This window comes from Microcaecilia unicolor, chromosome 8, assembly GCF_901765095.1.
Source record: "Microcaecilia unicolor chromosome 8, aMicUni1.1, whole genome shotgun sequence".
Lineage (NCBI taxonomy): Eukaryota > Metazoa > Chordata > Amphibia > Gymnophiona > Siphonopidae > Microcaecilia > Microcaecilia unicolor.
In genome coordinates, this window is record NC_044038.1 from 27,117,404 (window position 1) to 27,135,037 (window position 17,634).

General features: G+C 45.2%; 1 protein-coding gene across 1 annotated transcript in view; it reads left to right on the forward strand.

The window, feature by feature from the left end:
- Positions 1-13,681, forward strand: part of RAC1 (Rac family small GTPase 1) — a 38,314-nt gene extending 24,633 nt beyond the window's left edge. Inside the window, exons 5-6 of the mRNA XM_030211689.1 lie at positions 2,378-2,537; positions 11,769-13,681. Coding sequence (XP_030067549.1) covers positions 2,378-2,537; positions 11,769-11,899 — 291 coding nt within the window. The 3' untranslated portion in view covers positions 11,900-13,681. The remainder of the gene's footprint in view (positions 1-2,377; positions 2,538-11,768) is intronic.
- The last annotated feature ends 3,953 nt before the right edge of the window (positions 13,682-17,634 follow it).

Sequence of the window (17,634 nt, forward strand, 5' to 3'; positions counted from 1 at the left end):
AAGCCCACTCCATAACAGAAGTCGGCGTCAGAGTGGGTGGGACATGGCAGGCCTCCTGTACGGGTATAGAGATTAACTCCAAGCTTAACTTCAACTGTCCTGGTGCAGCAGTGGCATACAGCATGAAAAGACATGACTGAAGCAATTTAGGGGAATTCGGGAGGGAAAAGGTGAGATGTTAAACTGAGGGGGGGGGGGGGGGGACGAGATATTGGACCATAGTATGGGGATGAGACAAGGCAGGGGGATGTTGGACTGCATGGGGGAAGGAGAAGAGAGAGGGGTTGTTGCTGGACTATGGGGTGGAGGATGGAAGAGGAAAGAGCCAAAGAGATGTTCAGTTGTACAGGGGAAGGATACGAGAGGAGAGCTGCTTGATGGTGGGCCAGGAGAGGGTAGATAGGAAGATGTTGGACTGAACGGGGGAAGGAGAAGAGAGAGAAATGCTGGATCACTTGGGAGGTGTGGGGGATATTGGTCTGCATGGGGGAAGGGGGAGACAGAAAAGGCTGAACTACTGAGGAAGGGACATGAAGGTGTTGGGTTATGTAGGAGGATTGCTTGGCTATGGGAGGAGGGGAAGAAAGAGGGGGAAAGCTTTAGGAAATACATATCTCTGATATACAAGCAGAAATGCATTTACACTGCCTACCTCCAATTTTAATTTTTCTGTAGGAAGTTGCACTCGCAGGGAAAGGCAACTGAAAATTTTGCACACAATGAAACAGTTTTGCTTACAGGCACCTATAGAACCTTGAAACTCCCCTTCACCCTCTCCTCAGATAGGTCTCCTGTGAGTCTTTGCCTTGCTGCTGCTGTTTGAGCCCTGCTAGTCTCCCAGTAACAGACTTGCTCTGCCTGCCCTGACTCTTGCTTGATTCCTGGACTTTGACTGCTGCTGATTCCACACCCAGTATTTCTCTGACCTCTTTACCAGACATCTGGTGTTTATTCTTCCCTGCTGAGAGCAACTTGGGCCTGGAAGTCTTGGCAGCTTCTGAGTACTGAAGGGCTCCCCCCAAAGGGAAAAGCTGGCAGTGACACATACTAATGAATATTTTGATTTTTGTTACTTCTTAAAGCCTGTTGTGAATGATGAATTATTTTTTTGTTTTGAGTTATTTGCTTTTTGAAAGATTTTCTTGTAACATTTAAGGGCCTTTTACTAAGTGGCTATAGGGATAGTGTGTGGTAAAACAGTACTACTTCCGGAACTCCCAGGTGCCCTGCGGTAGGTTTGTTTTCGCCTTGCGCCATTTCCCGCACCAGAAAATAATTTTGTAACGCGGGGGAGGAGGAGGGACAGGGAGTAGGCATGCCCAGCAGTAATTGGGCAGCACCATGTTAGCACATGAGCCCTTATCGCCTACTAAATGGGAGGTGTAAGGACTCAGGCAGTAAATAGCCATCGCCATATAAAAAAATATTTTCCGCTGTGGTAAAAAGTTGCCTGGCATGCGGCGTTTCCATGCACTGACACCGCCGCAGGACGCTTTTTACTGCAGCTTGGTAAAAGGGCCCCTTTGATTCTGAAAAGCTGTTTGTCGTTAGTTTTTACACAACTGGATTGTGAGTTGATAAAAGTAGCCTTATAAAAGGCTAAATAAAAAATACTATTTAGTACAGTGCATTCTGCACCAAAATGCAGAGGTAATGAATGCCCTACACCCTATGGAAATGCAGTCACTGTGGGGCTTTGGTTCTTGTAATTTGCATTAGCAATATATCTTCAAACGGTACTTTTTAAGAATGAGATGTGGACTGTGGAAAAGAGTAGTTTTCAGATTGAATTACATTTATCTATCATGTACACCTGCTTTGAACCATTCTGGCCACTCACAGAACATATCCTTGCCCTCACACCTTTTCAGTATCCGCTGAATGACTTTCCTGTATTACTAATTTCAGTTTTATCAAAGAGAGGTGCATTTAAAATGCACTGTCAGGTTTAACTTTTACCCTCCTCTCCTGGCTGGGGCCAGTGAAAGAGCACATAGGGAAATGCTGGAGCTCTGTTTTTCAGGTAGCCCATTAGAATGAACTTGTGTTCTGCTAACTTTTATGCTGAACTCTGCCCACTTACCAACACTGTATATCAGTTTCTTTGTGTATTCAGATCTGATCTGCTGTCTTTACTGTTGTATACTCAGTATGCAACTCTGCATCACATGTTTGGGGATATTTGGACATCAACCTAAGTTCTCTGATTTAAGGTGGGAATGGTTCAGCATTTCTTCATGTGGTGTTCAAGGTTGGGGCAATAGAGCTGTTTTTTTTTCTTTTATTGATGCAGTCAGGACATCCAGTGACTGATAAATGAAGAATAGTGTTTTGATTACTTATGTTGACTTGTATTATGCAACTTTTGTTACTGTAGTGGTATCCTGAAGTGCGACACCATTGCCCGAACACTCCCATCATACTAGTGGGTACCAAGCTTGATCTGAGAGACGATAAGGACACAATTGAAAAACTGAAGGAGAAGAAGTTAACTCCAATCACTTATCCACAGGGCCTTGCAATGGCAAAAGAAATTGGTATGATATATTTTCACTGGTATCATTGGATCAAAAGTGTAAAAAGACACCATTCTTGGGTGTCTGTGTTTACCCGTAATGGATGATGTCAGTTTGAGGTGTCATAAATCCAAACAACCATTAGTTAGGTTAGACTTACTGTTACACGAAATCAGTGATGCCAGTCAGTGAAGTGAAAAGAAGATATAAAATTGTTTTTTTAATTTTGCTTAAAATAACCTCTTTCCAGCTCCGCTTGTCTATTTTTATTTTTTTCCCCCCTCCCACTTGTTTTTATAAGCATAGTCAGGACTCTGAGGTGCTTTGTGTATAATGGAAGGAGGGAATGGTTTAGGGTTCTTTTCATCTGTCTACTTCAAAGGCCAAGACCTCTGGATGTGGTGATTTATTAGTTTTGATTAGAAGTTTTGCAGTGCACTTTGGAACACCAGCAACCAATGGCAGCCAAACTTTTGACTTTATTAGCCAACCTGGATATTCAGTTTTCATTTTTTTTTCCAGTGCATCCAACAAGACTTAGAATAGATCTTATTTTGGCTTCAAGTATATTAGAAACAAGAGTGGTGGAAAACCTGAAAGGAGTTGGATTGTTGGTTAGAGAATTAGAACTAGGAATTCATGTGACACAATCTTGAGCAAAATTGATGTAGAAAAGTGTGTGGAAATAATTCAGAAGAAATGTGGTTGATAACATATTGTTAGAAGTCATAGAGGTTTCTTAGTAACTGGAATTGGATTGTTTCCTGCGTTTTGGGGGGGGGGGGGGCTGTAGACCCTATAGAAGAAGTCCAACTGTCAATGTGTTTTGTGAGATGGTTCACAGATGAAATTGATCTGCTGAAACAGAACTTGCCTGGAATGTCGATGGCAGTGTTTGGGTAGGGTGGAGCTTAAGACTCAATGGGAGATTTAGTCACCCAGTAGGCCTACTTTTAAATGCTCTGGTGGTTTAGCAGTCTCCCCATTCTGCCAGTTCCTTGGCCAAAATTGGTACTGAGACTGGAGCCAGTATAAGGAGGAGGAATCTCCAGTCACTCCTCCTTATGCTGGTTCCATTCTCAAAATGGCCACCAGGAATTCCCACTGCAGTCTCAGCAGCCATTTTGGCTGAGGAAAGAGCGACTGGGGATCACTTTTGCCTGGAAGAGGCCACTATACCATAAGGACATTTAAAGGTAGGCCTGGAGATAGTCTTCAGGTGGTCGGGTGGCCCGAGGGGGAGGGGACAGTTTTAGGTTCAGCCGATAATGCACTGCACTTTCACGCAGACCCGGATTTCGAGCCAGTTTTGGTACCGAAAACAAATTCAGTCGGCCTCTAATCCATAGTGAATAGGCATGAGAGATTTGCATACTGAGGAGAAGACAGCACTATCTCATGCATATTCACTGTGGATATGCTGAAAACCCAAGTGGCCAGGTGTGCCCAGGGGACTGGGTTGAGAAGCATTCACTTTAGGGAAAACTACTAGACAGAGGCCACTGCGTACAAACAAAACAAAAAAACCCAATGCTGGTTGCGGCGTTTGCAGCAGTCGTCATCTGATTTCTAACTTACCAGTTACGGCCAAATTGACTGACTATTGCTGCACAACTACAGGATTTTTTGACTGTGACAGAGTCTGGATTGTATAGTCTGGCTTCTGTCTGGGTTTCAGCACACAAGACGGTTCAACTATGAATGGATTGGGGAGGATCAGAATTACTGATACTCCTTGGTTGTCATTTTTGCCATGGTGAGCCATTGGGTTTTGCTTGAGTTTGTGGACAGGTCAGTTGTATCTTTTCTGCCTTACCACCACCGAAGGATTGTAGCTGAGGCAAATAATTAGTCTTCTCACTGATCAAGGAGTTTTGTCCAGGTTTGCCACTATCCCTCATTTCCTTGTCATTTGCAGCAGATGAATCCAGGAACTAGTGGGTTAAGTCCGCCTACCAGCAGGTGGAGATAGAGATAAACAAAGTAAAGGCAGTGATGTCAGACGGCCAGCTCCTTCCTCAATTAGTATGTCTCTATCTCAGCAGGTGGTGGATGGCTTTTTCTTCATCTCCTGGGCCCAAGGCCTCTGAGGGTGCTCCTGGGCCAGTGGCCAGTTTGAGCCGGGGGTGGCGGACTGGTGATGTCCCCTTTGGCAGCATACGCGGTTGCTGGGTCCCTGCTGCACCTCAAATTCCCTCTGAACAGGCTTTTGCTGTTTCTTTCCTTCCCTGTTTGTTTTTGCCTCCTCACTAAAAAAAAAAAAAAAAAAAAAGAGAACCATAGAATTTGTTTAAAAGAGAAACAGAAGCACAGGGAAGTGTGTTTTTGCTGAGAGCAGGTTTGTGTTGCTGCTGTCAGAGTCCTGTTTTCTGTTGCCTGCTTGTCTGAGCCTGCCTCGAAGTGGAGTCGGAGTGTTTTTTTCTTCGGTTCAGCTGTCAGTTCCCGCGCTTTCCCAGTCCACGGTAAGTCCTGCTGGGTTCCTGTTCGGTGGTAGGCAATGGCAGCAGAGGCGGTAACATGCTGTTCCCGATGCGGGAAATGGCGTTCGGCGGTGGGCTTTTGCAGTGCGGGGTGCGCTGATCTTGCGGGACTCGATGGAGCGGTGCTGCCCCCCCCCCCCCCCCGAGAGTGTGCTTTCCCGCCCGGAGCCTGGCGGTTCTTGCGCCATTTTGCGAACAGTCGCGGAGCCGGCTCCGATAGCGGTTTTGGGCAAAGCTTCTTCTCCGCTGGTAGGGGAGTGGGGGGGGGGGGGGCGTCAGGCACTGTGGGCGGTGGAGCAGGTGCCATGGCTGCGACCTCCTCCATTGTGGGGGAGGGATTTTCGCCAGAGTTTATTTTGCTACTCATCGGGCATTTTTGTTGAAAAGGGCCTTGCCCCCCCATCACGCGGCTGCGGCAGCTTCGGCCTTTGATTCTCTCAGGGGGTCTGGGGGGGTAACCAAGAGATTTGGGGTTTTTCCCCAGAGGATTTCTCTTCCCTTAAAAAGCCTAGGCGTGTTCTGTGGCTCCGTCATTGGGCCGCAGATATGGCCTCTAAGCAACGGCTCATTAAATTGCCTTTCTGAGGGAAATTGCTTTTTGGGGAAGACCTAGAAAGGAGCCTTGAGGTCACGTTTCAGAGAGACGCGCCGGTACCGCCCGGGGCGGTCCAACGCAGCCTTTCAGCATCCTCGTTTAGGGCAGCATTCTTCCTTTCGCAACGAGAAGCATCCAGCTGGACCCCCCTCTCTTCAGGAGGCTCCTTCTCGGGCCTCCCAATGATGGGGCGCATGTCCACTCGGAGAAGAGCAGATCGGTGGTCGGCTTTCTCGGTTTCTTCCAGAGTGGGCCAGAATTACTTCGGACCAGTGGGTCCTCGATGTGGTGCGAGAAGGTTACAAACTAGAATTCTTCTTTCCCGTCACAGATTTTTTTTCTGGAGTCCCGCTGTGTATTGCAGGCCAAGAGGACAGCGGTTCCTGTTCCTCCTCTCGAAAGGTGCACAGGTCGGTGCTCCATCTTCTTTGTGGTGCCAAAGAAGGGAGGGTCTTTTTGGCCTATTCTCGATCTCAGAAAAGTAAACCAGTTTTCGACGGGGTTCGTCACTTCCGCATGGAGACATTAAGGGCAGTTATTGCTGCTGTTCAACCAGGCAAGTTTTTGACGGCTCTCGATTTGAGGGAAGCTTACCTGCACGTTCTCATTTGGCCGCCCCATCAGAGATTTCTCAGATTTGCAGTGCTGGGTCAGCACTTCCAGTTTCGGGCCCTTCCTTTCAGAATAGCCACTGCCCCACAAACTTTTTCCAAGGTCATGGTGGTGGTGGCGGCATTCCTGCGGAAGGGAGGGGATGCGAGTGCATCCATATCTTGACGACTGGCTGATTCGGGTGACAACAGCAGAGGAGAGTCGAGTGGTCACTGACCGAGTGATTGCGGTGTTGCAATCCTTAGGTTGGGTGGGCAATATGGACAAGAGTCATCTGGTTCCTACTCAGTGTCTGGAGTATCTTGGAGTGGAATTCGATACGAAGCGGGGGAAGGTGTTTCTCCCCGAGGGGTGAAGGATCAAATTGCTTTCTCGAGTACGGACCTTATTGAGTTGTCACGCTCCCCGAGTGTGGGACTATGTTCAGCTCCTCGGTTCCATGACGGCGACCTTGGAGGTCATTCCATGGGCAAGGGCTCACATGCGGCCTCTTCAGAATTTCCTTTTGAGCAGATGGTTGCCGACGTCGCTGGATTATCAACGACACCTTCCTTGGTCAAGCCGGGCCAGGGACAGTCTCGTGTGGTGGCTCCGGTTAGCCAATTTGCAGAAGGGTGCTTCTTTGGCGTCTCCCAATTGAGTGGTAGTCGTGACGGATGGCAGCCTTGCGGGCTGGGGAGCCCATTGTCTTCATCGAGTAGCCCAGGGATCGTGGACCCCTCTTGAAGCGACTTGGCCGATAAATCGTCTGGAGTTGCGAGCAGTCGTGAATGCGCTGCGGAGTTTTCAGGACCTTCTGCAGGGGCAGGCGGTTCGTGTATTCTCTGACAACACCACGATAGTGGCCTACAATTCGGCAGGGGGGGCACTCAGTCTTCCCTTGGCAGTGGAAGCGTCTCGTCTTCTAGTATGGGCGGAAGCGCATGTTCAGAGTCTGTTGGCAGCGCACATTGTAGGTGACAATGTTCAAGCAGATTTTCTCAGCAGGACTCTTTTGAACGCAGCAGAATGGATGCTGTCGGACTCGGTTTTTCAGCTAATCAGTCAACGTTGGGGAAGACCAGTAATGGATCTCATGGCCATGGCTTGCAATGCCAAAGTTCCCCAGTTCTTCAGCCGCAAACTGCAGCCAGGATTGGACGCTCTTCTCCAGCCATGGCCGGAACAACAGCTACTATATGTTTTTCCTCTGTTGCCTCTAATAGGGAGAGTTCTTTGGTGCATAGGGCAGCATCAGGGGCCGGTCGTTCTAGTGGCCCCAGACTCCCCCCGACGGCCTTGATATGCGGATCTTGTTCGAGCACTCTCGGAGCCACCATTGCAACTTCCGGTGACTCCCGAACTGCTGCATCAAGGGCCAGTTCAGATGGAAAATCCCTCCCGCTTTGGTCTTACGGCCTGGCTATTGAGAGGTGGCAGCTGAGGAAGAAGAGATTTTCAGGACCAGTCATTGCCACTCTTTTCGGGGCACGGAAGCAGTCTACTTCAGCAGCGTACGCGCGAGTGTGGAAAGCTTTCTCGGCTTGGTGTGCTTTGCATGCTGAATCGCCTTTTCGGGCGGACTTTCTGGTTATTCTGGAGTTCCTTCAGGATGGTCTTCAAAAGGGATTGGCATATAATTCCCTTTGAGTGCAGGTGGCCGTGCTAGCTTGTTTTAGGTGTAAACTGGACGGTTCCTCTTTAGCAACTCACTCTGCTGTGGTCCGTTTCCTACGTGGGGCTGTTCGGCTTCGGCCTCCTCTGTGGCAGCCGTGCCCGGCGTGGCATTTGAATGTGGTACTGTGAGCCCTCCAGGCCCCACCGTTTGAGCCGTTGAATAAGGTTTCTGAGAAGGATCTAACACTTAACAGTGTTTTTGGTGGCCATTGCTTCGGCTAGGAGGATTTCTGAAATTCAGGCTTTGTCTTCCAGAGATCCTTTTTTGCAGTTTTTTGAAGCAGGGGTTTTCGATTCGTATGGTGCCGTCATTTCTCCCTAAAGTGGTTTTGGCTTTCCATGTCAATCAGGCGGTTTATCTTCCATCTTTTCGAAGAGAGGATTATCCGGGGGAGTTTGCCTCGCTACATTTCCTGGACGATTGGAGAGCCTTATTTCGGTACTTGCAGATCTCTAACGAGTTTCGATGCTCGGATCATCTCTTTGTGCTCTTGTTGGGATCAAAAAGAGGTGAGGCGGCTTTTAAGGCTTCCATTGCTCACTGGATTAGGGAAGCCATTGGAACGGCATATCGGCTACAAGGGCAGGTGTCTCCAGTGGCCCTGAAGGTGCATTCTACTCGGGCACAGGTGGCTTCTTGGGCGGAGGAGTTGGCCTTATCTCTGGAACAGATTTGTCGGGTGGCTACTTGGGCGTCCCGTCATACTTTTGCGAAGCATTACAGGCTAGACGTATCTGCTCAGAAGGATGCGAGTTTTGGGGCGGGAGTGTTGGCGTGGGGAGCGTTGGTTTCCCACCCTACTTAAGGAATGCTTTGGTACATCCCACTAGTTCCTGGATTCATCTGCTGCAAGTGACAAGGAAGGTAAAATTATGTCTTACCTGATAATTTTCTTTCCTTTAACGCAGCAGATGAATCCATGGTCTCTCCCTAGTTCAGCCGACAGTTTTTTTTTCATTTTCTGTGCAGTGTGGCTATTTTTTCCTTCTGGGTTCTCTCTTGCAGAGTTCAGACAGATATGGGAACACGGAAAGGATTCCGATTTCTGGATCAAGTTGCAGTTATTTCGAAGTTCTTATTTGGTTCTCTGTTTTTCATAGTGAGGATGGTTTCGTATTTTTGGCCTTGGCAAATGCTTACGAATGACATACTAACTGAGGAAGGAGCTGGCCGTCTGACATCACTGCCTTTAGTTTGTTTCCCGGTGCTTCGGGAATGGAATCTGAACCTGGTTCTCCGGGCGTTGCAGCAACCTCCTTTTGAGCCTCTGAGTCAGGTGTCCTTGAAGGACCTGACGTTGAAGGCGGTATTTTTGGTAGCTATGGCCTCAGCTCGATGAGTGTCGGAGCTCCAGGCATTGTCGTGCAGGGATCCCTTTCTCTGTTTTTCGGAGGCGGGGGTGTGCATCCGGACAGTTCCTTCCTTCCTACTGAAAGTGGTAACCCGTTTTCACCTGGGTCAGTCAGTGATGTTGTCAGTGTTTCGGCGAGAGGCGTACCCCAGTGAGTTCCAGGCCTTGTGTTGTTTGGACATGAGACGTATTCTTCTACAGTATTTGGGGGTCACGAATTCCTTCCATCGTTCGGATCATTTGTTTGTGCTGTTTGCGGGACGCAGTAAGGGGGCTATGGCTTCTAAGACCACGGTGGCCCGTTGGTTCCGAGAGGCGATTAGTTCAGCGTACTTGGCCATGGGAAAGGTTCCTCCTATTCGCATGTGAGCGCACTCTACTAGGGTTCAGGCGGCGTCATTTGCGGAGGCTCTGATGGTACCGTTGGAGGATATTTGCAGGGCAGCTGCCTGGGCATTGGTGCATACCTTTTGTTAAGCATTACCACTTGGATGTGGCGGCGCATCAGGATGCAGCTTTCGGGGTGTCAGTTTTGGCCTCGGGGGTACGTGGGACCCTCCATACTTGAGGACTGCTTTGGTACATCCCACAAGTCTCTGGATTGATCTGGGGACGCAATGGAAGGTAAAATTAGTTCTTACCTGATCATTTTCTTTCCATTAGTCCCTACAGATCAATCCAGAAGCCCGCCCTGTAAGTGGTTGTTGTCTGTTGTTTTCTGGTTATGGGTGTTATTTCTTGTGTTCAGGCTTTTCTCTTAGTCTAGGGGACAGTTAAGAAGAAGTTAACAATTAAGAACGGGAGTGGAAGAAGAAATCTTTTATTCACCGTTACTTTGTGGTTTCCCGATTGAGTTGATTCATCCAGGAGGGGCAGGAGAGTGTGTTCTTGCTTAACTAAGGGATTCCTTTTACTGCTTTGGTATCAATCATACTGAGATTGAGCTGGCTGCACAGGTCCACATATAGCTATCTCGGAGTTCTCTCTATCTCCATCTGCTGGTTGAGGGACATAACCCCACAAGTCTGTGGATTGATCTGTAGGGACTAATGGAAAGAAAATTATCAGGTAAGAACTAATTTTACCTTTCTTTTTGCACGAGTTGCTTAGGCCAGAGCACCGCCTTTGCTGATGTCTTCCTTCCATTATCAGGGAGGAGCTGGCCCAGATGCCGTAGTTGCAGCCCGCTCAACCGAAACGTGAGGTTGAGTGACTACATTTTTTCAGTTTTTTGGAATGCTTTGCCTCTCCATATAAAGGAATTGGCTGCAGCTGATTATATGTGAATTGTGTGACAATCTGAAAACCATTTTTTTTTTATGTTTAAACGATTTTTATTGAAAATACAACAAAATAAACATTGTCATACAGGGCTCTTCATATAGCGTACATCGAGTCTTGATACAATTATACAACGACTTATTTATCAACCTTCAGTGTTTGAACTTTATATTCCAACAAGATAATATTATTAGTATTGTTAATAACCCCCATTTTAATGACTGAGCAGCCGTTCAACAGAGATCTAAATACATCCCCAGTATCTTACCCACAACTGAAATACTCCTGCATCATACACAATGATCTCCATTTATGATACTATCCTTACAGGGATGGGCTCGCAGAGTATCGCCCCTCATAAATTATAATCAATTAAAGAACATATTCCCAATATAACCAACTTAGAAGAACCCTGAGATAAAAGCCCTCTCCCCTCTCTCAGCCCCTAACCCACCCTTTAACTACCCCCCTCCCTCCCCCTCTCTGAACTCCCCTCCCCGTCCCTCATTCTCCCCCCTCCCCCCCCCCTCATTCCCCCCCTGAAGGAACGGTACCAAATCACCATAGGAAGTTCACCTTGCGTTTAGAAGCAAGCTCCGACCTCTGGGATTTAGGATGTTTAAATAGGGACCCCAAATGGCCAAAAAAGTAGTTCTCTTTCTTTGTGAGTGTCTAATCTCTCTAGCCTCCCAAGAGGCCAGTTGATGCACCTGGAACCATTTTTTTTTTAAAGTAGATGTTGGTAGATAGTAATAGCGTGTTCTGGTATTTTATTAAGAATTCACAATGCACATAATACATAAGTAAAGAAAGGAATAAGTCCCAAAATTAGAACCATTACATAACAAGCAAATAATTCATCTCAGGTCCACCATATGGAGATTAACAATTGCACTAAGGGCCTACATATACAAATTAAGAAATGAGTGTTTTGGTATTTTGACAGTAATATTGTGTCTTGTTGACTTGGGGGAGGAGATGTGAACTGTATTTATTTTAGGCTTTGTTTTATAATTCACTGTATTTGCACTATTATATAGGATGTGTTTAATTTTTTTCTAATGCACCTTGAGCAGGCCAGCAATCAGGATTGACAAAATACAAACATTAAATTTCTTGCGCTGTTCTTGACGGTGATGAAAGCTCTGCTTTGCACCCTTTCCTCTCATTCTGGAGTGCATAGAGGGCTACTGTACCTCCGTTGGTGGTATGTGATGCATACACTGTATTAACAGCTGGAATAGCAATTTAAGATCTGTGCTTTGGTTTTCTGTAGGTGCAGTGAAATACCTGGAATGCTCGGCACTTACACAGCGAGGTCTCAAGACCGTGTTTGATGAGGCCATTAGAGCAGTTCTCTGTCCACCTCCCATCAAGAAGAAGAAGAGAAAATGCAGGCTGCTGTGAACATTGACCTCGCCCCAATCCACTCTGAACCTTGTAAGCTTTGCTCAGAACATTGGAAGAGTTCAGACTGAAAATGCCAATTCCCTCCCCCCTTTTTTGGTTATTATTAGTTTTTTTTCTCTAAAAATCATTTTTGAACCTATGTAAAACATGGTCTTGTTTAAGTATATGACAAATACTTCAGGCTACTAGAATTAAATCATCAATAAGATAATCCAACTTTAAAGGCCTTATTTTTAAATAAAAGTTTCATTTCTTGCTCAGACTAATCAAAAATGTTGCCAAAATATAAACTGAACTTAAAAGCATTGCTGTGCTACAAACACTAAAGCGCTAAAAGAACAATTGACATTTTGTCTGTAATGGCTGTTTAAGTTCTGATACTTGGATATATACATAAAAGTAACTGTTTTTTTTTTTTTTTTGCCTGTGTCCACAATGAAATGGTATATTGTGGTTTGATGCATTCATTAAACATTCTAACCCATCTTCACAGCATTGTATTCTAGAGTAAAGTGAAGTAATTTTTAAGAGATCTATATTTGCCTAAAATTTTAGTTCACTGAATGCTGGATTTAGCACGAGCTGATATAGCACTCCCCCCCCCCCCCCCCCCCCTTTCTTCAAAAGACATTCTAGCATAGGGTATCCTAAGCCTGTTCTGGTAATCCATCAGCCTGGCTATCTGCAATGCAAATCTTATTTTGTGTGCGCTCATTGTGGCTAGCAGAAAAACTAGGTCATCAGGACAGATTTGTGAAGCCCCTTTTCCACAGAGAAGGTTACTTGGAGGCTATAGTGTAGATCAAGCTAGTGCGATTGTCTGACTGAGCTGTAAGCAAATGTATCAACTCGATGGGGGAAATTTGGGATGTCTGAATTGGCCCGTTGTATATAAAATTAAAGGATGTTCTCTGAAGAGTTAAGATTTTGAGATGGATGTAAAAAACACACTTGGACTTTGCATGTGATGAGTGACAGTATTTTAACATTCTGAAAATGAGAATCTCAAGGCAAAAATGGACATAGGATTCTACAACAGATAATGAAAGGAAATTGTGTCACACATGGAGTAGATGGGTTGGTTTTCTAAGTATTTGATTCAAAGGTTTTCTTTGGGCATTCATTTGATATGGTTTCAAACTGGTCATTCCCACAAATGTTAAACTAAACAAATGCTTTTCTTAGAACTTTTTTTCTTATTGAGCATAGAACTTGTATTTTAAGATCATTCTGTTATATTAGCATCTTGCATTTTTGTAGAGTAGAAAGCTGAAGCATATTCCTGTTCTCATGTTACCTTTGGTCAAGTAAGTCTGGAATAAGGAGCTTTCTTTAGTAGTTTAACACTAGGTGTAAAAATCATGTGACTTAGCTTTACAGACGTAATAATTTTTCTACTTTCGTCATTCTTTTAAACTATGAACCTTCTGAACCATCGCTGTTTTTTGCCAGGTATACCAACACTGTAACTTTTTACTAATATTAACATTGTCTTTTACGTCACCTACATATATACATCTTCATTCTTGTTTTATTAGTACTGTTATCTTGGATCTGTGAGGTTCTGTAAATTAGTGCTTGTGATAACAATGTCCTGTACAGCGTAAACACTGGCAAGAAAGAAAAATGTCAAACTACAGCCTTTCAACCACTAGAACAAAATTAAAGAACTTTTGCAAAAGTTGCAATATTGTGAACAGTGTTTTTACATTGATTTTTTGCTAATGCAGTTAGTGTTTTACGTGCATGTTTGAATTAATAAACCCTTGAATCATTTACTGCTAATGCCTGAATTTTTAGTAAATGTCTGACTCTACCTTGTGCAAATGTTTCATTTCAAATAATTTGAAAACAAATTTGTGGCTACAAACAAAAATACATACAAGACACTTGTAAAAGGGGTGTGAGCCTTACACTTAAAAGCCCTGAGAGGTCTGTCTCCTTCCCTCCCCTCCCCCCCAACCTAAGCTCACTACTTGTTTGTTTGTTTGTTTTGGGGGGGGGGGGGTAGAATGGGGTAACACTGGAACATGTTTTCTCTAGGTAACATAGTAGATGACGGCAGAAAAAGACCTGCATGGTCCACCCACTCTGCCCAACAAGATAAACTCACATGTGCCATTTTTTTGTATACCTTAACTTGATTTGTACCTGTCTTTTTCAGGACACAGACCGTATAAGTCTGCCCAGCACCAGCCCCGCCTCCCACCACCGGCTCTGGCTCAGACCGTATAAGTCTGCCCAGCACCAGCCCCGCCTCCCACCACCGGCTCTGGCTCAGACCGTATAAGTCTGCCCAGCACTATCCCCACCTCCCAACCACCAGCCCTGCCTCCCACCACCGGCTAAGCTTCTGGGGATCCCTTCTGAGCAGGATTCCTTTATGTTTATCCCACGCACGTTTGAATTCCGTTACCGTTTTCCTCTCCACTACCTCCCACGGGAGGGCATTCCAAGCATCCACCACTCTCTCCGTGAAAAAATACTTCCTGACATTTTTCTTGAGACTGCTCCCCTTCAATCTCATTTCATGTCCTCTCGTTCTACCGCCTTCCCATCTCCGGAAAAGGTTCATTTGCGGATTAATACCTTTCAAGTATTTGAACATCTGTATCATATCACCCCTGTTTCTCCTTTCCTCCAGGGTATACATGTTCAGGTCAACAAGTCTCTCCTCATATGTCTTGTAACGCAAATCCCATACCATTCTCGTAGCTTTTCTTTGTACCGCTTCCATTTTTTTTTACATCCTTCACAAGATACGGCCTCCAAAACTGAACACAATACTGCAGGTGGGGCCTCACCAACGTCTTATACAGGGGTATTAAAACCTCTTTTCTTCTGCTGGTCACACCTCTCTCTATACAGCCTAACAATGTTTTCTCTAAGTATCAGCACAGCAGCAGTCTCCTCTGAATGTTATTTTGTTTTGATTGGTTACTGAATTTTGGAAGTGTGTGATAGAAAAAGCAAAGGAGGACTCGTAGTATCCAGAATCGTGTACTTGCTTTATGTGATTGAACACACACAGTAGTGTATGTTATGTGCCACATGCCTTTTTTTATTCTGAAAAGAGGGACACATAACAGATTTTGACAAACAGGTAGAAAAGCTGTATTCCCAGTTTTTCAGAGGGAGCTTGTACAGTGTCCCTTGCTGCTTTTGTGTCAGTAAATCTGCAGTGGGGTTGGATGTGTGTGTGTCCCCCCCTTACCTAAGGCCACGAGTCTGTTAGCCAGGATTTGGTATCTTTTCCGGGTCACAGTGGTGTCTGTCCTGTAGTGTGACATCAGGTGCTGCAGTCTGTTTCCTGTTGCAACAGTATGCTCCCATGCATCGGCTTTCCAGACCATGCAGGCATGTCTCTTTGACAATTAGCTCAAGGTACTGGCTACGTTGTTTTTTTGTCTCTGCCGCAGAACCCTTATCACACACTAGAGCAACATTATGTAGTCTCACTGAAAGGACATACATGACCTGAGGGGTTGGTTATATTTTCAGAAAATAAGGACAGCAAGTCCTCAGAGATGGGGTTGACATCTGATGGAGCCCATGCAGAGAGGTTTCTCCCATTTTTAGATAACTCTAGAAGCTTTTGAAATACCAGATTATGCATATGTGAAATTTCCTGCGCGTTCCTGTTGTACAAGAAGACCTCACTGTTACTGTCTTCTCACAATGCTCGTTGTACTTGTCATTATCATGTGGATCTTCTTCATGGATTTTTTTTTCTTAGTTGTCCTAAGTAGCATTTTCAGTTGATTTCAAGTTTTCTGTAAAATTTATTTTGTTCTCAGGTAGTCTAGCTGGTATGTGGGGGTGGGGGGTTGACAGATCCATCCCCAGTATCCAGTGCAGCTCCTAGACCCCTCAAGACAGATGTTTCCTATGCAGCCATTGATGGACCAGACTTAGAAACACCAAAGATTTGCTCATGCTGTCCTTCAGAACCACAAAACCCTCTTTAATAGTCATCTTAAGGCAACTAAAGCTGTGACAATGCCTGTTCACAGAATTCTTAAGGATGCTCAGATGAAAATGTGAGAGACCCCCCCCCCCCCCCCCCCCCCCCCAAAATCCAAATAAATAATAATAAACTAGTGCTCATATTGCAAAGAGGGACTAACCAGAGGAAACGTGGCTTAAATTAGAGGCCAAGTATTCAGGCCAGCAGCAGCACTTCCTCCAGAGTGCAAAGGCCAAAGCACTGGATCAACGTCGCCCATGTGCCAGATAATTTGGCAGAAGCAAACCCCCTCCCCCGTGCAGCTTATTAGTTTTTTTTTCTTTTTCTTTCAGCCAGAGTTTCTAACATTTAAACTATTATAAAGAATAAAATTACAGAATAAGTAGACAAACATGGTTTAATGAGACAAAGTCAGCATGGGTTCAGCGGAGGGAAGTCTTACCTCACCAATTTGTTTCATTTCTTTGAAGGTGTGAATAAACATGCGGATAAAGGCAAGCTGGTTGATGTAGAATATTTTGATTTTCAGAGAGCTTTTGATAAAGTTCCTCATAAGAGACTCTAAGAAAATTAAAGCGCCATGGGATAAGAGGCACGGTGGATTAGGAATTGGTTATTGGACAGAAAACAGAAGGTAGGGTAAATGGTCCTCTCAATAGAGGAGGGTGGAGTGCCGCAGGAATCTCTAATGGGCCTGGTACTATTTAACATATTTATAAATGATATGGAAATCAGAATGATGAGTGAGGTGATCAAATTTGAAGATGATACAAATCTATTCAAGGTTGTTAAAACATGTGCAGTCTCTGAAATATTGCAGGAAGATCTTAGGAAATTGGAAGACTGGGCGTCCAAATGGCAGATGAAATTTAATGTGGACAAATGCAAGGTGATGCACATTGGAAAGAATAATCTGAATCATAGTTACCTGATGCTAGGGTACACCATGGGGGTCAGCGCTCAAGAAAAAGATCTGGGTGTTGCAGTAGATAATACACTGAAATCTTCTACTCAGTGTGCAGCGGCGGCCAAAAAAGCAAACAGGATGCTAGGAATTATTAGGAAAGGGATGATGAATAAGACAGAAAATACTATACTGCCTTTATATCGCTCCATGGTGCGTCTGCACCTTGAGTATTGTGGCTGGGTCTCTGCATATGGATTTAATTCTGAGTTTCAGAGAACTTTCTCATGTCTTTTTTTATTTTAATGTTCTGAGGGAGCTCATAATGTAATAGTACTTCCAGCTCTAGATAGATAGTGGATTAGCAGATGGAGGGTCTGAGCTCCACTGGATGGTCTTCAGTCAAGATTTTCAGTCCACACAATCTCTAGGGCCTAGAGTTGTGTCCCTACTGGAGGAGTGTGTGCATTCACTGTCCATAGCGACTGGTCCTTCACTAGTCTTGCTCTTAGGAGAGTAGAGCTTCCTTTGGTTATACACTCAAGGTGTTTGAGAGTGATCCCCCCCCCCCCCCCCCCCCCAAATGAGGGATTATATGAGAGCCTATACCACCTTCCCCCTTTTTTTTTTTTTTTTTATCATCAAGCTATTCAGATTGCTTTAAGTGAAGTAAGCTTCTTCACTAACAGGCCTACACTCCATTTTTGGTAACTAAGTGGGGAATTGCTAATCTGCCTGAGGAGGATCACTAAGTTCCAATGGTTTTCATAGAGGCCACTAGTCCAGGAGAAAGGGGCCTCTGTCCCAGTGGATAGTAGTCGTCTTAGCTGGAATCCTTCTGGAAGCAGACCATTTCACCTT